Raw genomic sequence first — 19,896 nt, 5'->3', positions numbered from 1 at the left:
TGTTGCTCAGCAGGTAGTTTTGCTAAACACCATATTCTTTCAGCAAACAGATAGATGACATATGTAATGCAATTAACCACAAACAATCCCTCATTGAGAGCTGAGCATCCTATAACACTATTAACTTGTAAGCATGCCAGCACATGAAAATTTACATGGAACATCATAATACTACAGTAGATTTTTATAAGATGAAAACAATACCACCTTTAAGTAAGTCTGGACTACTTCACTGCTACAGCAAAGTAGACAGTAGTAAGTAGGGTTGCAGTTCAATCGTTAACATCCTTTTACTGTGTTTATCTCTCTACAATCTTGTTATACAACCAGAAAAGAGAACATAGTCTGTGTAAGGAACCTGAGTGGAAGGCATATACTGAAGCTCTAAATAGATACCAAAGAGAAACTAATAAAAAAAAATACAGTGCTGCACTTATTCTCACAAGCAGATCTTTTCCTCCTTTTGTAAGAGAACATGGGTACACTGCTAAATCCATAGTTAATGGTAACTAACTTTATGGCAGGTTTCAGAGAGATACATTTTAAAAACCATATTCATACTTCTAGGAAGGAGAAATGTTTTCAGCTGCAGGTTTTCATTAGTCAAATATTTTTCTATGAAGGATTAAATGTCGCAGCCTAGACAGATGTTATCTAGGTATTTTATATGAACGTACTATTTAGTATTAAATTAAACGTTTTAGGATTTGTGCTACAAAGATTTTTATAACTATTTTATTTTGAATGCACTGCAACTGTCGACATCTACCATTTAATATTTGACATGGCCATTTAAATATTCAGTGTTTAATCAAATACATACTTACATGTACATATACATCTTTATATTTTTGTATATGATAAAACAGCAAAAAAATGGAGAGCAATCTTATTCTTTTATTCACAATCTAATTTTACACAAATCTATATGCATCTATAAATTCAACACATTGAATTCCACGTGGTCTATCCAGAAATAAAGATCCAAGTATAATTAAAAGATCACATCCTCCCAAAAGGATAGGGAGGTCACAGTGAACAAAACAACCATATTGCCCATGTGTTTCTCCTAAATGACAGATGGTACTGATGTCTCTCATATGAAAACAAAAGAAAGTAAAAGTATTGCTTTACTAAATGATTAGATCCTGTTTGCCTTTTTTTTTTTTTTTTTTTTTAAATTCAGTTGGGGACTCAAAACCCTCCAAAATACTATTTTGAGAAAACTGCCAGCTTGAGTATATACAATACACATCTTTTAAGATTGAACTAATTTTAATTTCATAGGGCTTAAATGATAACATAATAGTTACAGAATATGTGTTTGTTTACTCTGTTAATGGACAAAAATAAAGAACAAAACATGAGAAGTATCTATGGCATTGAGAAGTTCTCACTTAATCTCTACATTATGGAAAAGAGAACACTGTTATTAGGGTCCTTGGAAAGCACAGAATTGTTTCAGATCCTTCAGACACGATGTCTCAAAAATATCCAGTAAGAATAGCTTTAAAATATTTTACACAATAGGTCTTTTTCAAACCGTGGCATATTACATACACACAAATACCCATGGACCATGTTTATGTATATATGCACGTGTGTGTGCGTGCATGTGCTTGGTTTGCTTTCCCCCTTCCAACGACTTGTACCCCTCCCTTCCAATCTATATGCCCTTTCCACTCTATTGACTTTTAGCTCATCTTGGTAAATAGAATTACTCACATAGTAACATCCTTACCTTTCTTCCTCCAATCTACCAGCTTGTCCGCAACTCTGCCTTCCCTCCCATTGCAGTTCTGTGTCCCCTCCTATCAGAAACTAACCTCCCTATATGAATCCCGAACCCTTCTAACCTCCCAGGGCCTTTTCTCTAATTATATCCTCTCTTGCAATAATCAGTTTTCCCCTTTCTACCAGATTGTTCCCATTAGCATATAAATATACTCTAGCACCTTTTCTCTAAACACACACACACACACACACACAACCAAAAATCTCTTGACCCCATGTTTCCCTCCATATATCGCCCTATTTCTCTTGCTTAAACAGTAAACGTCTTGAAAGACTTGTTTACAGATGTTGACTCCACCAGCATTCCTACAATCTCTTCTTAATCAGGCTTTGACTACCTTACTTCAGAGACTGTCTTTGTCAAGGTCACCCATAACTTCAATGTTGCCAAATCCAGCGGCCATTTCTTGGTTCTCAGCTTGGCTTCTTAGAAGCATTTAATCCAGATGACCCATCGCATTTCTTTTTGATCTTACCTTGTTCTCCTTAGTGTCCTATGTTGGCTTCCAATTCTCTGCCTAACTTCTACATGTGGGAATGCCCTAGACCTCAACTCCAGCCTACTATCTTATAGCCTTTTCCCAGGTGATTTCAAAATTTTAAACACCATTTATGTGCTGATGACTTCCAAATCTTGATGTCTGTCCCCGATTGCTCCTTGGAATTCTCATATAGGACTGTCTATTCGTTCTCTCCATTTGAATATCTGACAGGCATCATGTAGCTAAAACCAGTCCTTAATTTTCCCTCCAAACCTGCTTCTCCCCACCACTGCTGACTTAGTCTCTCATTTCCTAAATAATAGAATTTATTTTTGATTTTCTTTCTTTTTCACCCGTCATACCCAATTCATTAGGAAGCCCTGGGTTCAGAGCCTGAATTCACCTACTTCTCTCCACTTTTACTTCCACTTTAACAAAAGCCAACATTTTTGTCTGCCTAAACTATTGCTGTAGCCTCATAAATGTTCTTTCACTCTTGTCTCATTTTTGTCTCCTTAATTCTTCTACTGTGTACTAAGCACACCATTCTCTCTACCCTCAAACACTCCAAACCCCCATGCATTAAATTGGTCTTTCTGACTGCAATGTTCTTGCCTCCGATCTTCTCATGACTGGTTCCTTCATGCTTTTGAGGCATTTGAAATGTCACATCCTCAGAGAAAGTTTCTTTTACCATTTTATATAAAAACCACAGTCATGCTATGTAACTTTATTGCTTTTAATTATCAACATAACATTTCTTTATTGTGTACCTTTACCACTAGAAAATCAATGCCATGAGGCAGAGGCTTTTTTCTTATCTTGGTCACTCTTTTTCAGTACTTAGAACATGACACTGGTATATGACAGTGTTCAATAGACATTAGTTACTGGGACAAATGAACTTACAGATAAATATAATTAAAGTAAATCAATCTATGTATGTATATATACATACAGTATAGGTATGTATATACTAATTTTGAAATTTAGGAATTATACAATTTTGGATCAGCAAACAGAACTTCAATTTTTTGTTTGTTATATCTGTTCCCCATAGTGTCAGAGCTTTGACTGGAGAAATCATGCTGTGTTTTTGTTCTCTGCATTAAATTATAGATACCTAATTATTTCATTTAATGGTAGAGAGAAGTTATAAGGTGGGATAAGGGAATGTTTTGCTTCCTCAAAGGGATTTTTGAAGACTCTGAAAAAACAGTTTATACAAAAATGGAATCACTTTTCACTTTTGTTGAAAGTATCCCACCTGGTGAAATTTTAAAAATTGAATAAACGGTAAGTAGTGAAAAGTAACTATAAAAAGATTTGTTCACTATTTTGAATACACCAAGTCCAATATTGGATTTTTCTTACTGTATTTCTGTTCATGAGAAAATAAGAGTTTGTTTTCTCCAGCACATTATGAGACATTTGAGCCAGATTAGATAAAAAACAAAAAGAAACAAAAGGGTAACTTCAAAAATAATAATTTCTAGATACTGTTTTGGTATTTGGCTTCAACTTCTTTGAGAACTGGAAAGTTATAAGCATTCTGATATTGAAAGGAAATAAAGATCTAAAATGGCTCTTTTTTTATACTTAAAATACCTGAAAAAAGAAGGCAATCTTCTTGAAAGCACTAAGTAGGGATCATCACATATAACAAAATTAATATGCAAATACCACATTTTTTATACATTTGCAACTATGTAAAATTTATATGGTACATAAAAGCATAAATTGATTTTCAAAGATTACCTTTCAACTCAGATCTTTTTATCTGAATTTTATATAAACTTTTTGCATTTAATAACAGGAAAAAAACTCATGAATGAGATTGATTCATTGATACATATAAAATGCTTTGACAGTTCAATACTCAATGTATTTTTTGACAAATTCATTTATTATATATAGGTCTTAGAAATCAAAAGAACTGGTAATATGGAAATGTTAGTAATTATGATCATTTAGTTTATTAAATTTTTTAAAAATAAATTTCTATTTTTGATATCTTGGCAAAATTTCTAATTTTATACATATATATCTTAACAAATATTAAGACTCATTTATATTAGAGATTCTCATCCTCGAAATGAATTTTAGTTTCAAAATTACCAGAAGAGTAACAGGACATAATTTTTAGTCACTCTTTTTTAATGATTTTCTTTTAATGTGGTAATAGTTTTAACAAAAAACTCTTTTTGTATTATCTTTTCGCCTTTTCCTAAATTTTAATAGAACTTCGTCTGTTTCCATGTTCTGTGTTAATGCCTCTGATTTTTTTAAAAATAAGGTTATTATAGAAGATATAACCACCATTTTAAGAAGCATTATTAAGCTGTCAAAGATTGTACTGAATACAAAATAAAAACCCAAGTATAGTTTATGAAAAATGTCCAAAAACATTTATATCCTGTAATTATTCAGATTTTCAATGACACAATCTAAGATGGAATGTAATTAAGAAAATGATTAATAATGTATCAGAAATAAAGCACATATAGTATCTTTAAAATCAAATGTTATTCATTCTTATTTGTTAGGACTGCTCACCAAAAAAAGTATTATACCCCACCAAAAAAAAACAAAAACAAAAACAAAAAACCTCCCATTTCACACATTTTTTTTCTCTTGGAGGTCTTAAAAGACCAACATTATATCAAAACTCTAAATTTGTAAGAAGAAGATGAGATTTTTGCATAGTATAGATCTATTAATACAATTTTCTTTGAACACATATACATGGCATAGGAAGAAACAACACATTAAAAGCAAATTAAAAACTTCAATGATAAACATTTATGCACATTAAGCCTTATTTTTCAAGCAGTGCAGGAATTTAAAAAATCTCCAATCATTGTCATAGTGTCTATGAAATTCAGTATTGTTTTAAAGATACTTTTAAAGATATTGAACTACATAAAATACCAATGAATATTCAAATCAGTTAGATTTAACAATACTCGCATTAATCATATTGACAGAAAAACTAGCTCATTCAGTTACAGATTTGTTAGCAAATGAGTAGCCATTGATTTTGTCATAGAGCTTCTAAAGACCACAGTTGTAAGCAGATTTATTTTAAAGATAAAAAATATGTGGCAATAAATAAAGCATGTACAGTCAAAGAAAAAATTTATTACAGCTTAAATAATGATATTTCTGGGTAAATTATTCTAAAGAGAGCAGAAGTTACTACTTTGCATGAGAAATGAGCTAATAGAATGAATTATATTCTAGTTCCTAAGTGAGTGAAGATGTGTTTAAATGAAAAATCTAACAAAAGTAATTTCTAGCTAAATGCATACATTTCATTCTACAAATTACTAAATGTAGAAGAGAGATTTAATTTATTACAAAGACAATAGAAGAGGAGATTTTAAATTAGGTAAAAATCATGAAAGTGCATGTTTACTCATCTAAAGATTTAGATTTAGATGATTTAGCAATATTCCCTCCATCTATCATGATTTCAAAAAGTTAAGTGATATTTGGTCTTTGTAGAACACAGGCAAATGAAGACTGTTCTGAGGATGATGATCTATAAATGTGGCAAAACTCATAGAAATGTTTACATCAAAATTGCTTGCATGTAAGCTCATATTTAAGTTATGAAAACAAGAACATTTATTTATCTTCAAAGTTAATAATGCCTAAATATAAAATTTGGATATAGGTAAAATGAAGGTTCTCATACCTTGAATTTTTCTTTATAATAATACATCATTTTGGAATAAATGAAGGTTAATGGCTGGGCTAAATGAATAGGAATCCTGAAGTAGGTTGTTCTTTCATTATTTTGTAGAACATTTTAAAGTCATATCTCAGTTGTTCTGATTTATTATTTGAGTTGATAGCTTATTATCTTAACCAAAAGTGAGTTTATTATAACCAAACAAAGACATCCAGGGGTTAAAAAGAATGGAGAAATATAGGTAAGGAAAGAGCTTCACTTGAGAGAAGATTTTTCACTGAGTTTGATACCTTTCTAATTTACAACTCCCAGGAAATTGTGTTGTTAATCTGTACTTCATTTTCTAATCAAAAGTAGAAACCACTTCTTTATATTACATTTAAGAGCAAGAGCTATCTTTCATCCTCATCTGTCAGGTAATTTTTCTGTAATGCCTTTGTTATTCTTAAGGATGAATTAGGTATGTCTAAGGATAGTGGAATTCTTCTTTGAGGTTTTTTCCTTTTAAATGAAACAAATCAAAAGTTCTCTTAATGATATAGAGATTTGGTACTATAGTTAACGAGCATGGAAACCCAAGTGAGAATCTTTCTTTGTTTTGTTTAGAAAGAAACTGCTTTCAATGGGAAAGAGCAAAAAAATCTAATAAAGTGGAAATGAGTTGATATCCTTAAGAGATACACAAAACTTTTTATTTGCCAGGTGTTTTTAAAAGATGAAGTTTATATAATTTTAGTAATGCTTTGCTACCCTTAGTAAATGAGAAGTTTTCTTCACATTATTTTTTTCATTTTTAAAATTCAGTAATTTTGATTCACTACTGATAAGCTAAAGGTAGACTTTCAAATCTATTCCATAATCCTAAACAACACAAATACCAACCAACCATTTTTTGTTTTGAATTAAAAATAACCCAAGTCTTTTTTCTTTTTCTTTTTAAGTAGGCTCCATGCCCAGTGTGGAGCCTAATATGGGGCTTGAACTCACAACCGTGAGATCAAGACCTGAGCTGAGATCAAGAGTTGGGCACTTAACCGACTGAGCCACCTAGGCACCCCCCAAGTTTTCAATTAAGATGTGAATATCCTTTTTTTTACACATTTGAATAATGTATCATTAATCTGAAGTTCAAATCTAATTACTAGTCAGAAGAAAGAAGATAAAAATTACATTTTGATGACCTGTATCTGTTGACCTTTTTTTCTCAGAAGTGTCACATCCCCCTTATAATATACAAAATTTATTTTTATCCAAAGAAATCTTTGAAATACCTGCCTAATATTTTGTTTTTTTAAGGAAACAGTAAGAGAAAGGGGGTATTTATGCCTCTGCAACTTAAGATTTTTCATTTCCTTTACTTCATCTAGTACCGTGTTAGATCTAGGCATGTTTGAAAGAATTTTGTGCAACTATTGCAGGTTCATACTTATTTTTACATTCACTAATACCAGTGAATTGGCTTGGAAAAGAGATTACTCCAGAGTTGTTTTAAAAAAAGGCTAATATTTTCTAATTGGAGGCACCTTTGAGGTAGTGACTCTACCACACATGAACTGAAAAGTTTGCCACTGGACAAGAAAAATCTGTAACTTCTAAGGAGAGATTGTCTTAAGAGAATACTGCAAGATTGTTCCTCTCTGCTATAGGAAGTATGGAGTGTTTTATGAGAATCTACAGTGCAAAATAAATTTCTCCATATGGATTCTAAATCCAATTCACACTGGACAAGGCTTTATTGATTTATGTAATGTATTTTTTTTTCTATGGAAAGAGCTGGCCCTTAGTGACTTGGAAATCACAGCAAACATAGCAAATAGGCTCCAACCTCTAAGTTTTAATCTTAAGAGTTATTTTGAAGGTAAGGACAGTACAGCCAAAATCATCTTTGCCATAAAACCTTATGTGTATAGGAGACACTTCATAGATATTTGTTAAATTGAACTAATGAAGTTTATACTGTCCTTACTGAACCCCTATAATTAAAGATTGAAAGTTGTTGAAAATGTTGATCAACCTAAAAGGCGACTTCAGTGCCTGGTGTCCTAATGGAAGGATAACATCAATTTGACTCAGTGTACTACTCCATCTTTTGGAGTCTTTTTTTTTCTTCTTCAAGATTTTATTTATTGATTTGACAGAGAGAGAGGGAGAGAGAGCACAAGCACGAGGAGTGGCGGGCAGAGGGGAGAAAGGCAGAGGGGAGAAGCAGGCTCCCCACTGAGCAGGGGCTCCATCCCAGGACCCCAGGATCATGACCTGAGCCCAAGGCAGATGCTTGAGCCACCCAGGTGCCCCTCTTTCGGAGTCCTCATGTAAAAAGTATCAAAATATTTTTGGATTGAACTGAAGTAGTAAAGTCTTTTCTACTAAATGGAATCTGAGCTTGGAAAAGTTAAAGTGAGAATATTAAAAGAAGAGATATATCTGCTTCTAGCCTCTTTGTTGTATAAACACAAGTCCACCAACTGTGAATGGATAATGGTTTTTTATTCTTAAAATACAAATTTTTAAATTAATAATTTCCTTATCTAAAGCTATAGAAAAGGATCATCATCATCCATTTTTAAATTACTTTCCAAAGCACTTAATTTCCAGTTAATAAAAAGTTCATTCCCTCTCTGTGAGTGCAAATGCTCTCGTTTATGTGGTGGGACCCAAAATACTAATGTATGGCTCCTGCAACAGTCCCTTCCCTCCGCCTTCAGCCTCTTGTAAAGAGATGGTAAGATCTTTTTAGATTTTCCGAGCTTTCTTCTGCTGATAGGGATCAGGGGTTGAGTGGTAGAAACTGAGAAAGGAAAAGAGAGGAGATGGAGTAATAAAGAGAGGAGACGGGGAGCTGACTGAGCAAGAAGTTTTAGGAAATTTAATGAAGGAACAGAAAAAAGAGACCTAATATTGGTGAAAATTTTGGGATAAGAGATTTAACCGACTGATTTATAAAGTAGAACTTTGGTAGGGAAAGATACAAAAAATGGACTTTTTAAATGAAATGTGGTTGAGATTCATTCTTTACCACCACTTCATTAGGACTTCTGTAAAGACTGACTTTGCTTTTCAAGAGTTGACTTTGGATTTGTTTTCCATGTGAGGACTGAAGCAGGCCTTAGAACTGTAGCTACAAGGCTGTTTTTTATTCAGCTGATATCTGGATAGGTTTTAAAGAGTAATGCAGGGTATTAAAGAATACAAATCTTTTTTTTCTTTTTCTTTTTTAGACTACAGCATGCATAACTTATTTGTCAGCAGCTATAAGATAACTCAGTGCAAAAGTGGTGTACATTTTGATTCTCAGTAAGCCAAGAGCTTTGCAATTTCTGATTGCTTTTTTAATGATTTATATACCTAATGTCTCTTCTCGATTGTACATTGTTTTTATATTTTTCCCCCACATATGCCTTATACTATGAGATAATGAGTTGTTTATAGACTGGAAACTGACCACCCAGGAAATAAAACAAAAGTGGTTTCTTCAACTGTCTCGATTTACAAAATCCAAAAAGCTCCTCAATAGTATAGATCAGAAAATGTAAAATAAAGCAGGTACATGAATGTATATGCATACTGAAGTTATCAAAAATCATTACTGAAGGCTGTGATTTATGTAAGTTACTAATTTTCTTTCTATAATTAGGTTCTATACTTATGCATATTAAACAGTTTTAATTACTAAGTATGTGCACTAGTAATTCTCAAAATATTTCATGTAAAATTTCCAAATAAATTTGGCAACCTAACTGTTAATATTCCTAAATCTTATAATATCCTTGGGATCAGGGGTCTGTGTGTAGGCAATTAAGAAATAGATATCCTTATTTTTTTAATATATCTGTTTAATCGTGCACAAATATTTCAACCATGTGTTTCTGACCATAATGAGGTTCAAAATTACACGTAAGATTATCATGCTTACAGTTCTGAAAAATATGAATGTAATTCTAAAGAAATTTTAAAGAGCATTTGGGGAAAGAGACGGAGTAGAAAGGCAGTTTTATAATACTAGAGGAAGATGTTGGGGAAGGAAAAAAAGAAATATAAGTTACTCACATATAGAAAAAGATCTCTGTACCTTTTAAGAAAAAAATTCTTAACAGTGAACTTTAATCTTTTAAGTACTGAATGCCCATCTCATAGAAGTTTAAATACTTTATAGAATTTATTTCATCAAACTATACAGATGTTGCTGACAGAGTCCTATGGAAGACCATAATTATTCTATTCCTTATTTTTCTAAATACCTTTTTTGTTGTATTATAAAAATAAATATATATGATTAATAAATTTAATCTGTTTTACATCTGTTCTTATTTAATATATATTTGAAGACAGGTAAATATGGAAATTTTATATTTCCTCTACATGTATCCGGATTTGTGTAAATGTATCAAGCAAACTGCAGTTAGTGTATGAGTGACGCATGACCATGCAGGTGGTGGCTAGAAAATGTTGCTAGCTATTTCTGACACACTTACTTAAAAAGTGATGAATTTCTCACTTTTTTTTTCTTTTTAGTATACTTTAAGGAATACTTTTTAAAGACTCTTCCTTCTAGCTCTATACAATTTTTTTTTTTTGAAATGAGAAAAATTGAGCTGTGGTAGACAAAAATCAGGAGATAAATCAGCATAATAATGTATGTGAAAGGGTCTAGTCTAATGGGACAATAAACAAATCTTAAAAGAATAAAAGAAAGTGAGTCTCCTTTAATAGCAAGACAGCTGCTATTACCAAAAAAAAAAAAAAAAAAATTGTGATTCAGGTAGGAACTGGAGAATGTGGATTGGGCACCTTTGGGTCTTAGATCAGAGAAAAACTTATTTATTAAATAAGCATCTTTAGACAACCTGTTCCTTTTAAAATCTCTCTCAACACATCCTGCCTACTCTTCCACACCCAGCACAGAAGCCATTCTGTACATTCACAGGCAACAGCTGATTTTACAATTGAACTTACTCATAAAGCAGCACTTTTTTGATAATTTGCTCAGCATAATTCACTGAAAAATATATTTGCTTTTTTTTGCAGCCTCTGAGATGATTATGACAACACATTATAGCTGTGTTCACATTTTCAGTTACTGTGTTTTGGGCCCAGGTTGACACACGATTTATATATGCTCATGGGTTAGGTCTGTTCATATCCTCTTTGGAACATGCAGTGGTATACTTGTCTCTTGAAAGGTTTAGAAAACAGCTCAGCACGTTCATGTAACTTATTTTTTAGGAACAAAATATAAAAATTCTTTAACTTGCAAAATGCACCAACATCAGCCAACTACATGTGTTTATTTTTTGGGCCACCATATAGCTATCATAAAATTGTGTTTAATTACTTTTACATTAAATCTAAGGCTATATTCTTAGATCTTTTATTCAAAGCAAGTCTACTGAAAATAACTAATTTTCTCAGTGCTTTGATAATTGCTTTTGCAAACTTGTAAAGCTGAACCAAGGGAATAGACACGGTTTTATTTCAAGCTTCACTCTTGATCTTTCTGGGGTGATCTTCATAAGGTAGGAGAGAAATATACTATTGCTAATAAAACTTAGAGGGGAAAAGCCTCTAAGCAATCACTTACTATGAAATATTTAGGACACTATGAAGTTAATTTAAAAAAAATAGACAAACCAGCCTTAGAAGATTGAAAAGCACAGTATGTTTCTCCCTCTCCCTCCCTGATAACCCCTTTCTTAGTGTAGTCACACCTGACAAGAATTCACCAAATGACATCATTGGTTATTTCTGCAAATACTTCTAACAACATCAGGCATCAACAGTTAAACTATTATAAAATAAAGTAACAATATGATCCATAGAGTTGAATATAATTATCTAAAAGTATTCACGTCAGTTTGGAAGCTACTTGATCACAAAACATGAAAGAAAGGTCAACTATTTCTTTTTTATCTACCGTCAAACTCTAAATACATCATTAAGGAAGCCACACCTGGTCAAATTCCTTTAAGTTCGTGAACACTTCCCAAATACTGTTGTACAAAGTTACACATCCATGCTGAGTTATTTACCATTGTGTCAGTGATAATCTGCAGCGGGCCAGGGTTTTATCTGCAGGTTATTCAGAGAGGAGCTATGAGGCATAATTTTAAAATCCAGGTTAGAAGCATAAACAAAAGGTGTGTGCCCGTAGTTTGAACAGGAGACTGCAGTTCGTGAAGTGATGTTTGGAGAATCAGAAGAGGGGGTAGTAGAGAGGATATCGTTCATTTTAGAAATGCTGAGGCACAAAACACAAGTGCTTGTAGTACTTTCATACATGAAATCCTTTCTCCTGTATGTGCATCATGTGTAAGCGTAAAGTCTGTATACTGCTGACTATCCGTCTCTGGTGTCCAATGAGAAGGACTCCAATTCTTCTAATATCACTGTGAGAGAGAAAAAGAGACAGAGATGGGAGTGAGGGGAGGAGAGAGAATATGGACATTTAGATCTGGTAAGTACAAGGAGATAAGAAATGAAGACTTATGGTAAATATGTATCATGTCAGATTTGCTTTGTGAACTTAACAAAAATTGTATAGTTGGTAAAATGAGAGTTTAAACAGAGATATCAGTGAACATCAAGACTTTGTTACATTTTTCTTCTCCCCGGTGCCAGATAATATATCCAGTCTACCTCAAATTTAAGGATACAAAGAAAAATTTCAAATTCAGGTACCAACACAATGTTCAGACATTTCATAGACCTAAAGGACATGCAGTTTTTAAAAAGATTTATTTACTTATTTGAGAGAGAGGAAGAAAGAGAACGGAGTGGCAAAGGGAGAGAATCTTAAGCAGACTCCTTGCTGAGCATGGAGTCCAATGTGGGCCTTGATCTTACAACCCCGAGATTATGACCCGAGCTGAAACCAAGAGCTGGATGCTTAACCAACTGAGCCACCCAGGCGCCTCAGGTATACAATTTAGATAATGATACAAATTTTCAACAGTGTCAGCAAAAATAATATATGGGGTGGATGGTATAATAGGGGCTTCATCTGAGCCCTGTGGTCATTCAACAATCTGGAAAAAATGCTGTTGTATTATGTTGAACTAAATAAAATTGCCATTACTATTTCAAAATAATGGCGATTTCATAGTTGGTTCAACCAACTAGTTTTAGTATCTACCTTTTAAGCATATGTTGAACATTTTACTGTACCCAGGCAAAGAATAATTTTTGAGACAACAGAAAAATGTCCAGCTTTTTTAATATAGAGGAGGACCTCTGAATTTACGTGATGGTAATGTATTACTACAATTACTACATTTGATGAAAGTAACAGAATTGATTATACAAGATTAGTATATGTGAGTCACTATGCTGATGTAAAGTCTCGGATGTGAATGAGAGTAATATGCATCTCAGAAAGCATTTACAAATTTTTAAAATGGCTATTGGAATCAAACATACTCTTCCAAAGGGAAATAGTTAAAAGTGTAATGTCTAATTTCCACTAGAATGGTAATTAACAATGGTGAGGAAAGATGTGGAAATGCCAGGCTAGCATTAGGAAATGTGGTTGCATCACAGTGTTCCTGATACAGTATTTGGATTTGTAACTTCCTGAGTGGATTGTCTAAACATGGTAATAAACCTAGTACCACTTACTCAATGCTCATTCTTGAAATCAGGTCGAACGTCGTAAACCCCGCAGCCATGAAGTTATTCTTATATTGCCCCATCTTGATAGAATCCAGCCAGTCACCAACTGTGACAAACAAAGGATATTCAGGAACTTCACCAGGGGACTCTGGCATTCTACAAGAAAAAAAAAAAATCCATGGAGATTTTTAAAGTCACATTAAGCAAAAAATAATTTTTTTTTTTTTACCTCTTTTCAGTCCTCTTACCTCTGATATTTTCACAGTCCATTAAAACAAATCTCTAATTTTCCATCATATTCACATCAGCCACTTTTATCTGGTCAGTTTCACTTGTCAGTTTGTCTTTTTCTGCTTTTTGCCATTAACCGGGTTTTGTACTAGATGTATCTTTTGAGAAAAACGCACATCTTGCTAACTGCTATTTACTTTTTTCCTCTTGCATAAAATTGTGCTTTCAAATCTAGGAAAAGTCCAGTCCTCATAAAGGACAGTAAGTAGTCATGGGTTTTTCACTCTTACACTTTCTAATCTGCCACTGATTCCTTGCCTTTTTGCCTTTTTTTTTTTAAATGTTTGCTCTGATAATCCCTTTTCTTTTTCACAGTGAATTCACTGATCAAGCTTCCATTGATTTATTCTCAAACATTCAACAAGGATTTATTATTTATTAAAAAGCAATTTCTGCTGTTATAGAGTTCAGTTGCATGAGTAAGACTTACATACATCCAAGCCTAGGGTAGGAGAGCCCAAAGCATGGATGTTAATATGGCATAAAACAAAGTAAAATCAACGCAAGTTTGGGTTAACGAGAAAAAGGAATCCAGCATTGATGGATCTTAAAGTAAGTGATACAGACATCTGTATATTTGTTCCTAATATCTAAGGCAAAGGGCATTGCAGTTGGGGATATTTTTGTAGTTTTTTGTTTTGTTTCATTTTGTTTTTTGAGAGGATAATGAGGGTGGGGGTCAGGAGAGGGGCAGAAGGAGAGACAGAATCCTAAACAGGCTCCACGCCCAGCAGAGCTTGATCTCACAACCCTGAGGTCATGACATAAGCCAAAGTCAAGGAGTTGGACGCTCAACCAACTGAGGCACCTAGGAGCCCCATATTTTTATAGTTTTATAATAAAAATAATATAAAGGCATTACACTCTGGAAAGGCTAGCAGATGTGTGTGTGTATACATACATAAATACGTATTTTTGTATGTGTATATATGTTCATACATATACATATTTATACAGGATAGTTTCATGTAAATTAAAGACAGAATAAACATGGAAATAACCTTAGAAATTATAGTAAAATTAACTAAAATTTGTGTATTCAACTGATTCTGGCAATAAACTATATTCTATTTCTCCTTCTAGAAATACATGAAAATAGTTAAAAATATTTTATATGGTTTTACAAAATACCCAGCAGTAAAAGTGCTTTTATAGGCATGTTATTAGCCCTCTAGGGTAATAAATATATCATTTAAAAATTACTAGGTTGAGAGTTTATATTAAATAGTGGAGCAGGAACCTATTTTTTTTTTAAGTTTGGTATTTGAGTCAAATCTATTTTCTAAGTAATGAAAAATATTCCCATTAGAAGTGAATCACTGAATTATTTTTATTAGAATACTGAAGGTTAATCCAAATTTCACTTTGCTTTTAATTTTTTATAAAATTAAAGAATGAAAGAATCCAGAGACTTTACTAGATCCATAGTTTTAACATTCATATTTGAAATACTTCATCATAATAGTTTTTACCATTCATATTTGAACTATCCCAGCTTTAACTAGACACCAATAGTATATGAACACATATGATGAAACCACATGAAGTAAGAATTCCTCCACTGGGAAGTAGATGGAGTACACATGCTATGTAACTGGTATTGTTCTGTTAAAAATATATGAAAATAGGAGTTAGGTTTTAAGGTTAGTGCCTAAGGTAAAAACATAAAACATAAAAATCTCTAATAATCAAAGTTACCCATAAAAGTCCTTTAAGTAACCCTGAAATCACCAGGCCTTGGGTATTTAGGAACACGCAAGTCAGAGACATTCTGCATGGCCATACAAGTTGTACACTGTACAACTCTTGCAGATTCTAAAAGGGGGCCCTTGGGATTTTTCAGGACAGAGTCCCCTCCAGAGGCCTCAAGTTCATGTCTTTGGTTTTTCTTTGATTGCTACATTGGCTTCCCTTTTTCTAAACTGGGGTCTGGCTGAAGATGAGGATGAAGGTGAAGAGACAATGTAGAAAACACAGGGGGTTTTGCTTTTTTTTTAAATTTATTTTTTATTTTTATTTATTTATTTTTCTATTTATGATAATCACATAGAGAGAGAGGCGCAGAGACATAGGCAGAGGGAGAAGCAGGCTCCATGCACTGGGAGCCCGACGTGGGATGCGATCCCGGGTCTCCAGGATCGCACCCTGGGCCAAAGGCAGGCGCCAAACCGCTGCGCCACCCAGGGATCCCCGGGGGGTTTTGCTTTTAATATATAATTTGAATTTGCATAAATTATATGCATTTATCTTGTGACCACATTGTGGTCCACACTGAGTCTGGTACTCCTGAACAATGACTCCTATCCTTTTTACTAGTACTCAATCCTGTTACTATATTTCCAATTTGGGAGGCTGTTAAAAGCTACATGCTCTTCTTTTGTACAACAAATTGCAATGCTATTTTGATTGTGGCCTAATTCATTCAAATTCATATCAGAATGATGCATGATTTGACCCTAAACAAAGATTAGTTATATCCAAAGGTTGAAAACATTTTATAGCATCTACCACTAAATCCTTTATTATTGCTATATTTGTTGTTTCCTAGAGGCATTCATATCGATAGGAATTGTAAAATAAGCAAAAATTCATTTAAAATACGAAATAATAAAGGTTATCTACTGCAAAGAGTTAAAAAGGATTTTTAACTATAGTGTTTCTCCAAGTCTTCACTATTCTAACGTACAATGTGAACATATAAGAGGATTAACAATAGCTTCTGCATTATTTTCCTAAATGATCTGACCAGTTTCTATAAAACACAGTTTAAGAAATACTGCTGTAGTAAGTTCACTAAGTTTAAATATCAAAATGACCAGGGCACCCTTACTGCTTATTAACATAAAACCACACATGCTCAAAAACTGAATGTTCTATTTTAAAGCAATGTGGCTCCCACATCTTTTAATTACTTCTCAGGGAAGTTTGTTGAGACTGGACGGAATTAAAAGAATGTATTTAAGTGACTTCCCTTCATACTCCAATGCCATTCTTGATGCACAGAGAGTGTCAGATGACATCCACTTCTCTCTCCTGAGATAACTCTGTAACTCTTGAGCTTTCACAATTTCATATAATCGGTGAGTAGAAATGTAATTCGCTAATTTTATGTCCTTAGTATAGAAAGGTCATGAAAAGACATTCTGTATACCAAATGACTTAACCAGCCTATTTCTCTGTTGAAAAGCATTCACTGTTTGCTCCCAGAACGTTTCAATACCGTAATTCCCTTTCTCTCCACACGTCTTTAGTAACCTAGTTACTCTTTGGCCTTTCTACGATGGCATTGGCAGTTGATTTAGTAAGGTCAGGGCCCCCTCATTGTTCATAGCCACCATGCAATAACTTTTCTTTCACCTTATCTTATAACGAAGTTGAAAAATGCTGCTATTTTCTGGCTTTGAGGGCTGGGTTCCATCACCCTCACATGAATTCTCTGGAATATTACCTAATAAACAATAAATGCCCTTTCTTATCAACCATGTACAATGATAAATTCAGTCCGCTATTTGCTGAGCACATAGAAATTTCTGCTATTTGGTGATTAGTGGGAGCTGCCCACCTGAGAAATGTCTTTACAGCAAAATCAGCAGCTCACACTGAAAAAAGTATATATTGTAGAACAGAAGGTCAAAGGTCTATCACTTTTCTCAGAAAACTGAGGAATGGGTAAAGTTAGGAAATTCTAAATGTATAAATGATGGTCCATTTAGATTAGAGAGAGGACTGGAGTGTAGGTAGAATAGGTAATGACACAGCTTAAGGTTCAATAAATATATACTTGTAATACATCTAAATATGTAAAAATGAGTAGCACTGATAGAGCCAATAATTTTTTACTCTAATGAGCCCTTTGAGTTCATAATAGTAGTAGCCTTTAAAACAAAAAGATTGATTTACTTACTTTAGAGAAAGAGAGCATGACTGCAGGGGAGGGGCAGAGAGAGAGAGAAAAAAAATCTCCAGCAGACTTTCCATGGAGCACGGAGCCCCACGTGGGTCTTGATCTCAGGACCCAGAGATCAAGACCTGAGCTGAAACTGAGTTGGTGCCCTAGGTGCCTCAGTACTAGTATTAGATAATCAATAGGTATCAAAACTGCCAGCAAAAAGCAAGAAGGTTTTTAATCCTTAAAAGTTTTCCATGTTTTATATTTATCATGCAAATAAAATGGTAATAGATTTATTAAGAATGATTCAAGAAAGGTTATACTTTGAGAAACACTATTACAAAATAGATCTTATTTTAATATGAAGCCATCACATGCTTAGCGGCTTTTCTCTTGTTACTATTTTTTTTTTAAGATTTTATTTATTAATTAATGAGAGACAGAGAGAGAGAGGCAGAGACACAGGCAGAAGGAGAAGCAGGCTCCCTGCGGGGAGCCCGATACGGGACTCGATCCCAGGATCCCGGGATCACGACCTGAGCCAAAGGCAGATGCTAAACCACTGAGCCGCCAGGCATCCCTCTCTTGTTCCTATTCTAACAAAACTTTTTCCCCCTAGCTCTTACATTTATATATGGTTAGCAGAACTGTACAGATTAGGTCCATTCTGTTTGATATTGCCTTTATTTCAGTTATTTATTAATCTTTGCATGTTTCAGTAGTATTCATAACTATTAATCAAATGAGTGTATAATATTCTACATGTTGATGCTTTATAATTTAATTCCCTTAAGTTAGGCTCCTAGGTGGCTAGCAACATTTTTTTTATTATTATTACAGATGACTATGAAGTTTTACAGCATGTTATCTTTTTGCTTCAGTTGAATGACTTCCTTTGGGAACAATCCATAAGAGAGAGGAATTTTTTTTTTTTTTAAAGAGTAAGTTAAAATTCCCTGATGGCAGGGACCATATCTCACATATCTTTCTATCTTTCTATTTTCTGTTGGCCTTAGCACAATGCTGAAAGTATTACAGGAATTTATTAAATATGTGATGATTTAGATTTGAATATTCTCTGTGGAAAAGTTTGGTCCATGACATAATGGTGACTCATGACCATCTATTTTCATTTAGTTCCCTCAAATCGAAGAGTTAAGGGCCTCTTGTTGGTGTTTGCTGATCTCTGCCTTTGTAGGTTTCAGAGTGGAGAGAGAGGCAGCCATAGGTGGGGGTGAGGTGGCCCAGGGCAAAGGGACTCAGAACCACATCAGCAGTATCCAACTTAATGTCACTGCTTTCACACGTGCTTATGATCTCAAAACTCAGGTATTACACTTCACTCTATATAGTTAATCCATAAAATAATCTTCTCATATACAAACTACCTAAACTTTGAAGGAAGAATTTAATCAGATAATAAAGAATACATTGCCTTCTCTGCAAATAGGCTGAATAGCAAACTTGAACACAAAATAGTAAACGAATTTTGATATACTTAAAAAAATTTTAAGTATAATTTTACTCAAAATGTTATAAAATCTCAAACGCATAGAACCATGCCATATATTTTGTGACTATTTCATACTTGTGGGCAATATCTCATGGTTCCAAACAATCTGCTTCTCCAAAGTGTTAAACTGGAAGAATGCCTTTTATTTTCATTAAGCCTTCAAGTTTTTTTTTTTAATTGATACGATGATTTAATTCTCATAATGATGATAACTAGCAGAAAGTAGGAAGGGATGAAAATTTTAAAATTGTAGCTGTGTTTGAACGTTAGGAGGGATAGACGTGGAGTAGGAATAATACTGCTTAAAAATCTCCTATAATTCTGAGTACCCAGCACATTGTCCCTATAGCTAGAGTGATAGATCACTGAACCTCATGGAAAGGCAATTTTTGTGAGAAAATAATATAGGAACAGAAATGGATTTCTTATCACATGCTAACTACAATTCATTGGCAGTAGTTGTCAAAATATGGTCTTAAAAAGGAGGCTATAGCAGCATCTGGGCTCAGTGGGAAAGAGTGTTGTGATGATTAGTAATGTCTGCCATAACGAGGAAAAGAAGGAAAGCATATATTTGCCAAGACTGGAAAAATTCAATCTACAAAATGCCTGAGGAGGTAATTCT

General features: G+C 33.6%; 1 protein-coding gene across 13 annotated transcripts in view; it reads right to left on the bottom strand.

Moving 5' to 3' along the window:
• Window positions 1–1,149: 1,149 nt before the first annotated feature.
• Window positions 1,150–19,896, bottom strand: part of EPHA6 (EPH receptor A6) — an 880,674-nt gene continuing 861,927 nt past the window's right edge. For all 13 annotated transcript variants that reach the window (XR_007407962.1, XM_025417283.3, XM_025417307.3 and 10 more), the window contains 2 exons: window positions 13,585–13,734; window positions 1,150–12,356 (listed from right to left, as the gene is read on the bottom strand). Coding sequence is in view for 12 of the 13 variants with exons in the window: in XM_025417283.3 (XP_025273068.2) it covers window positions 12,242–12,356; window positions 13,585–13,734 (265 nt within the window). In the remaining variant the exon portion in view is untranslated. The remainder of the gene's footprint in view (window positions 12,357–13,584; window positions 13,735–19,896) is intronic.

This window comes from Canis lupus, chromosome 33 (genome assembly GCF_003254725.2).
Source record: "Canis lupus dingo isolate Sandy chromosome 33, ASM325472v2, whole genome shotgun sequence".
Classification (NCBI taxonomy): domain Eukaryota; kingdom Metazoa; phylum Chordata; class Mammalia; order Carnivora; family Canidae; genus Canis; species Canis lupus.
The sequence above is the reverse complement of the archived record's forward strand: the minus strand, read 5'-3'. Positions and strand labels throughout refer to the sequence as shown.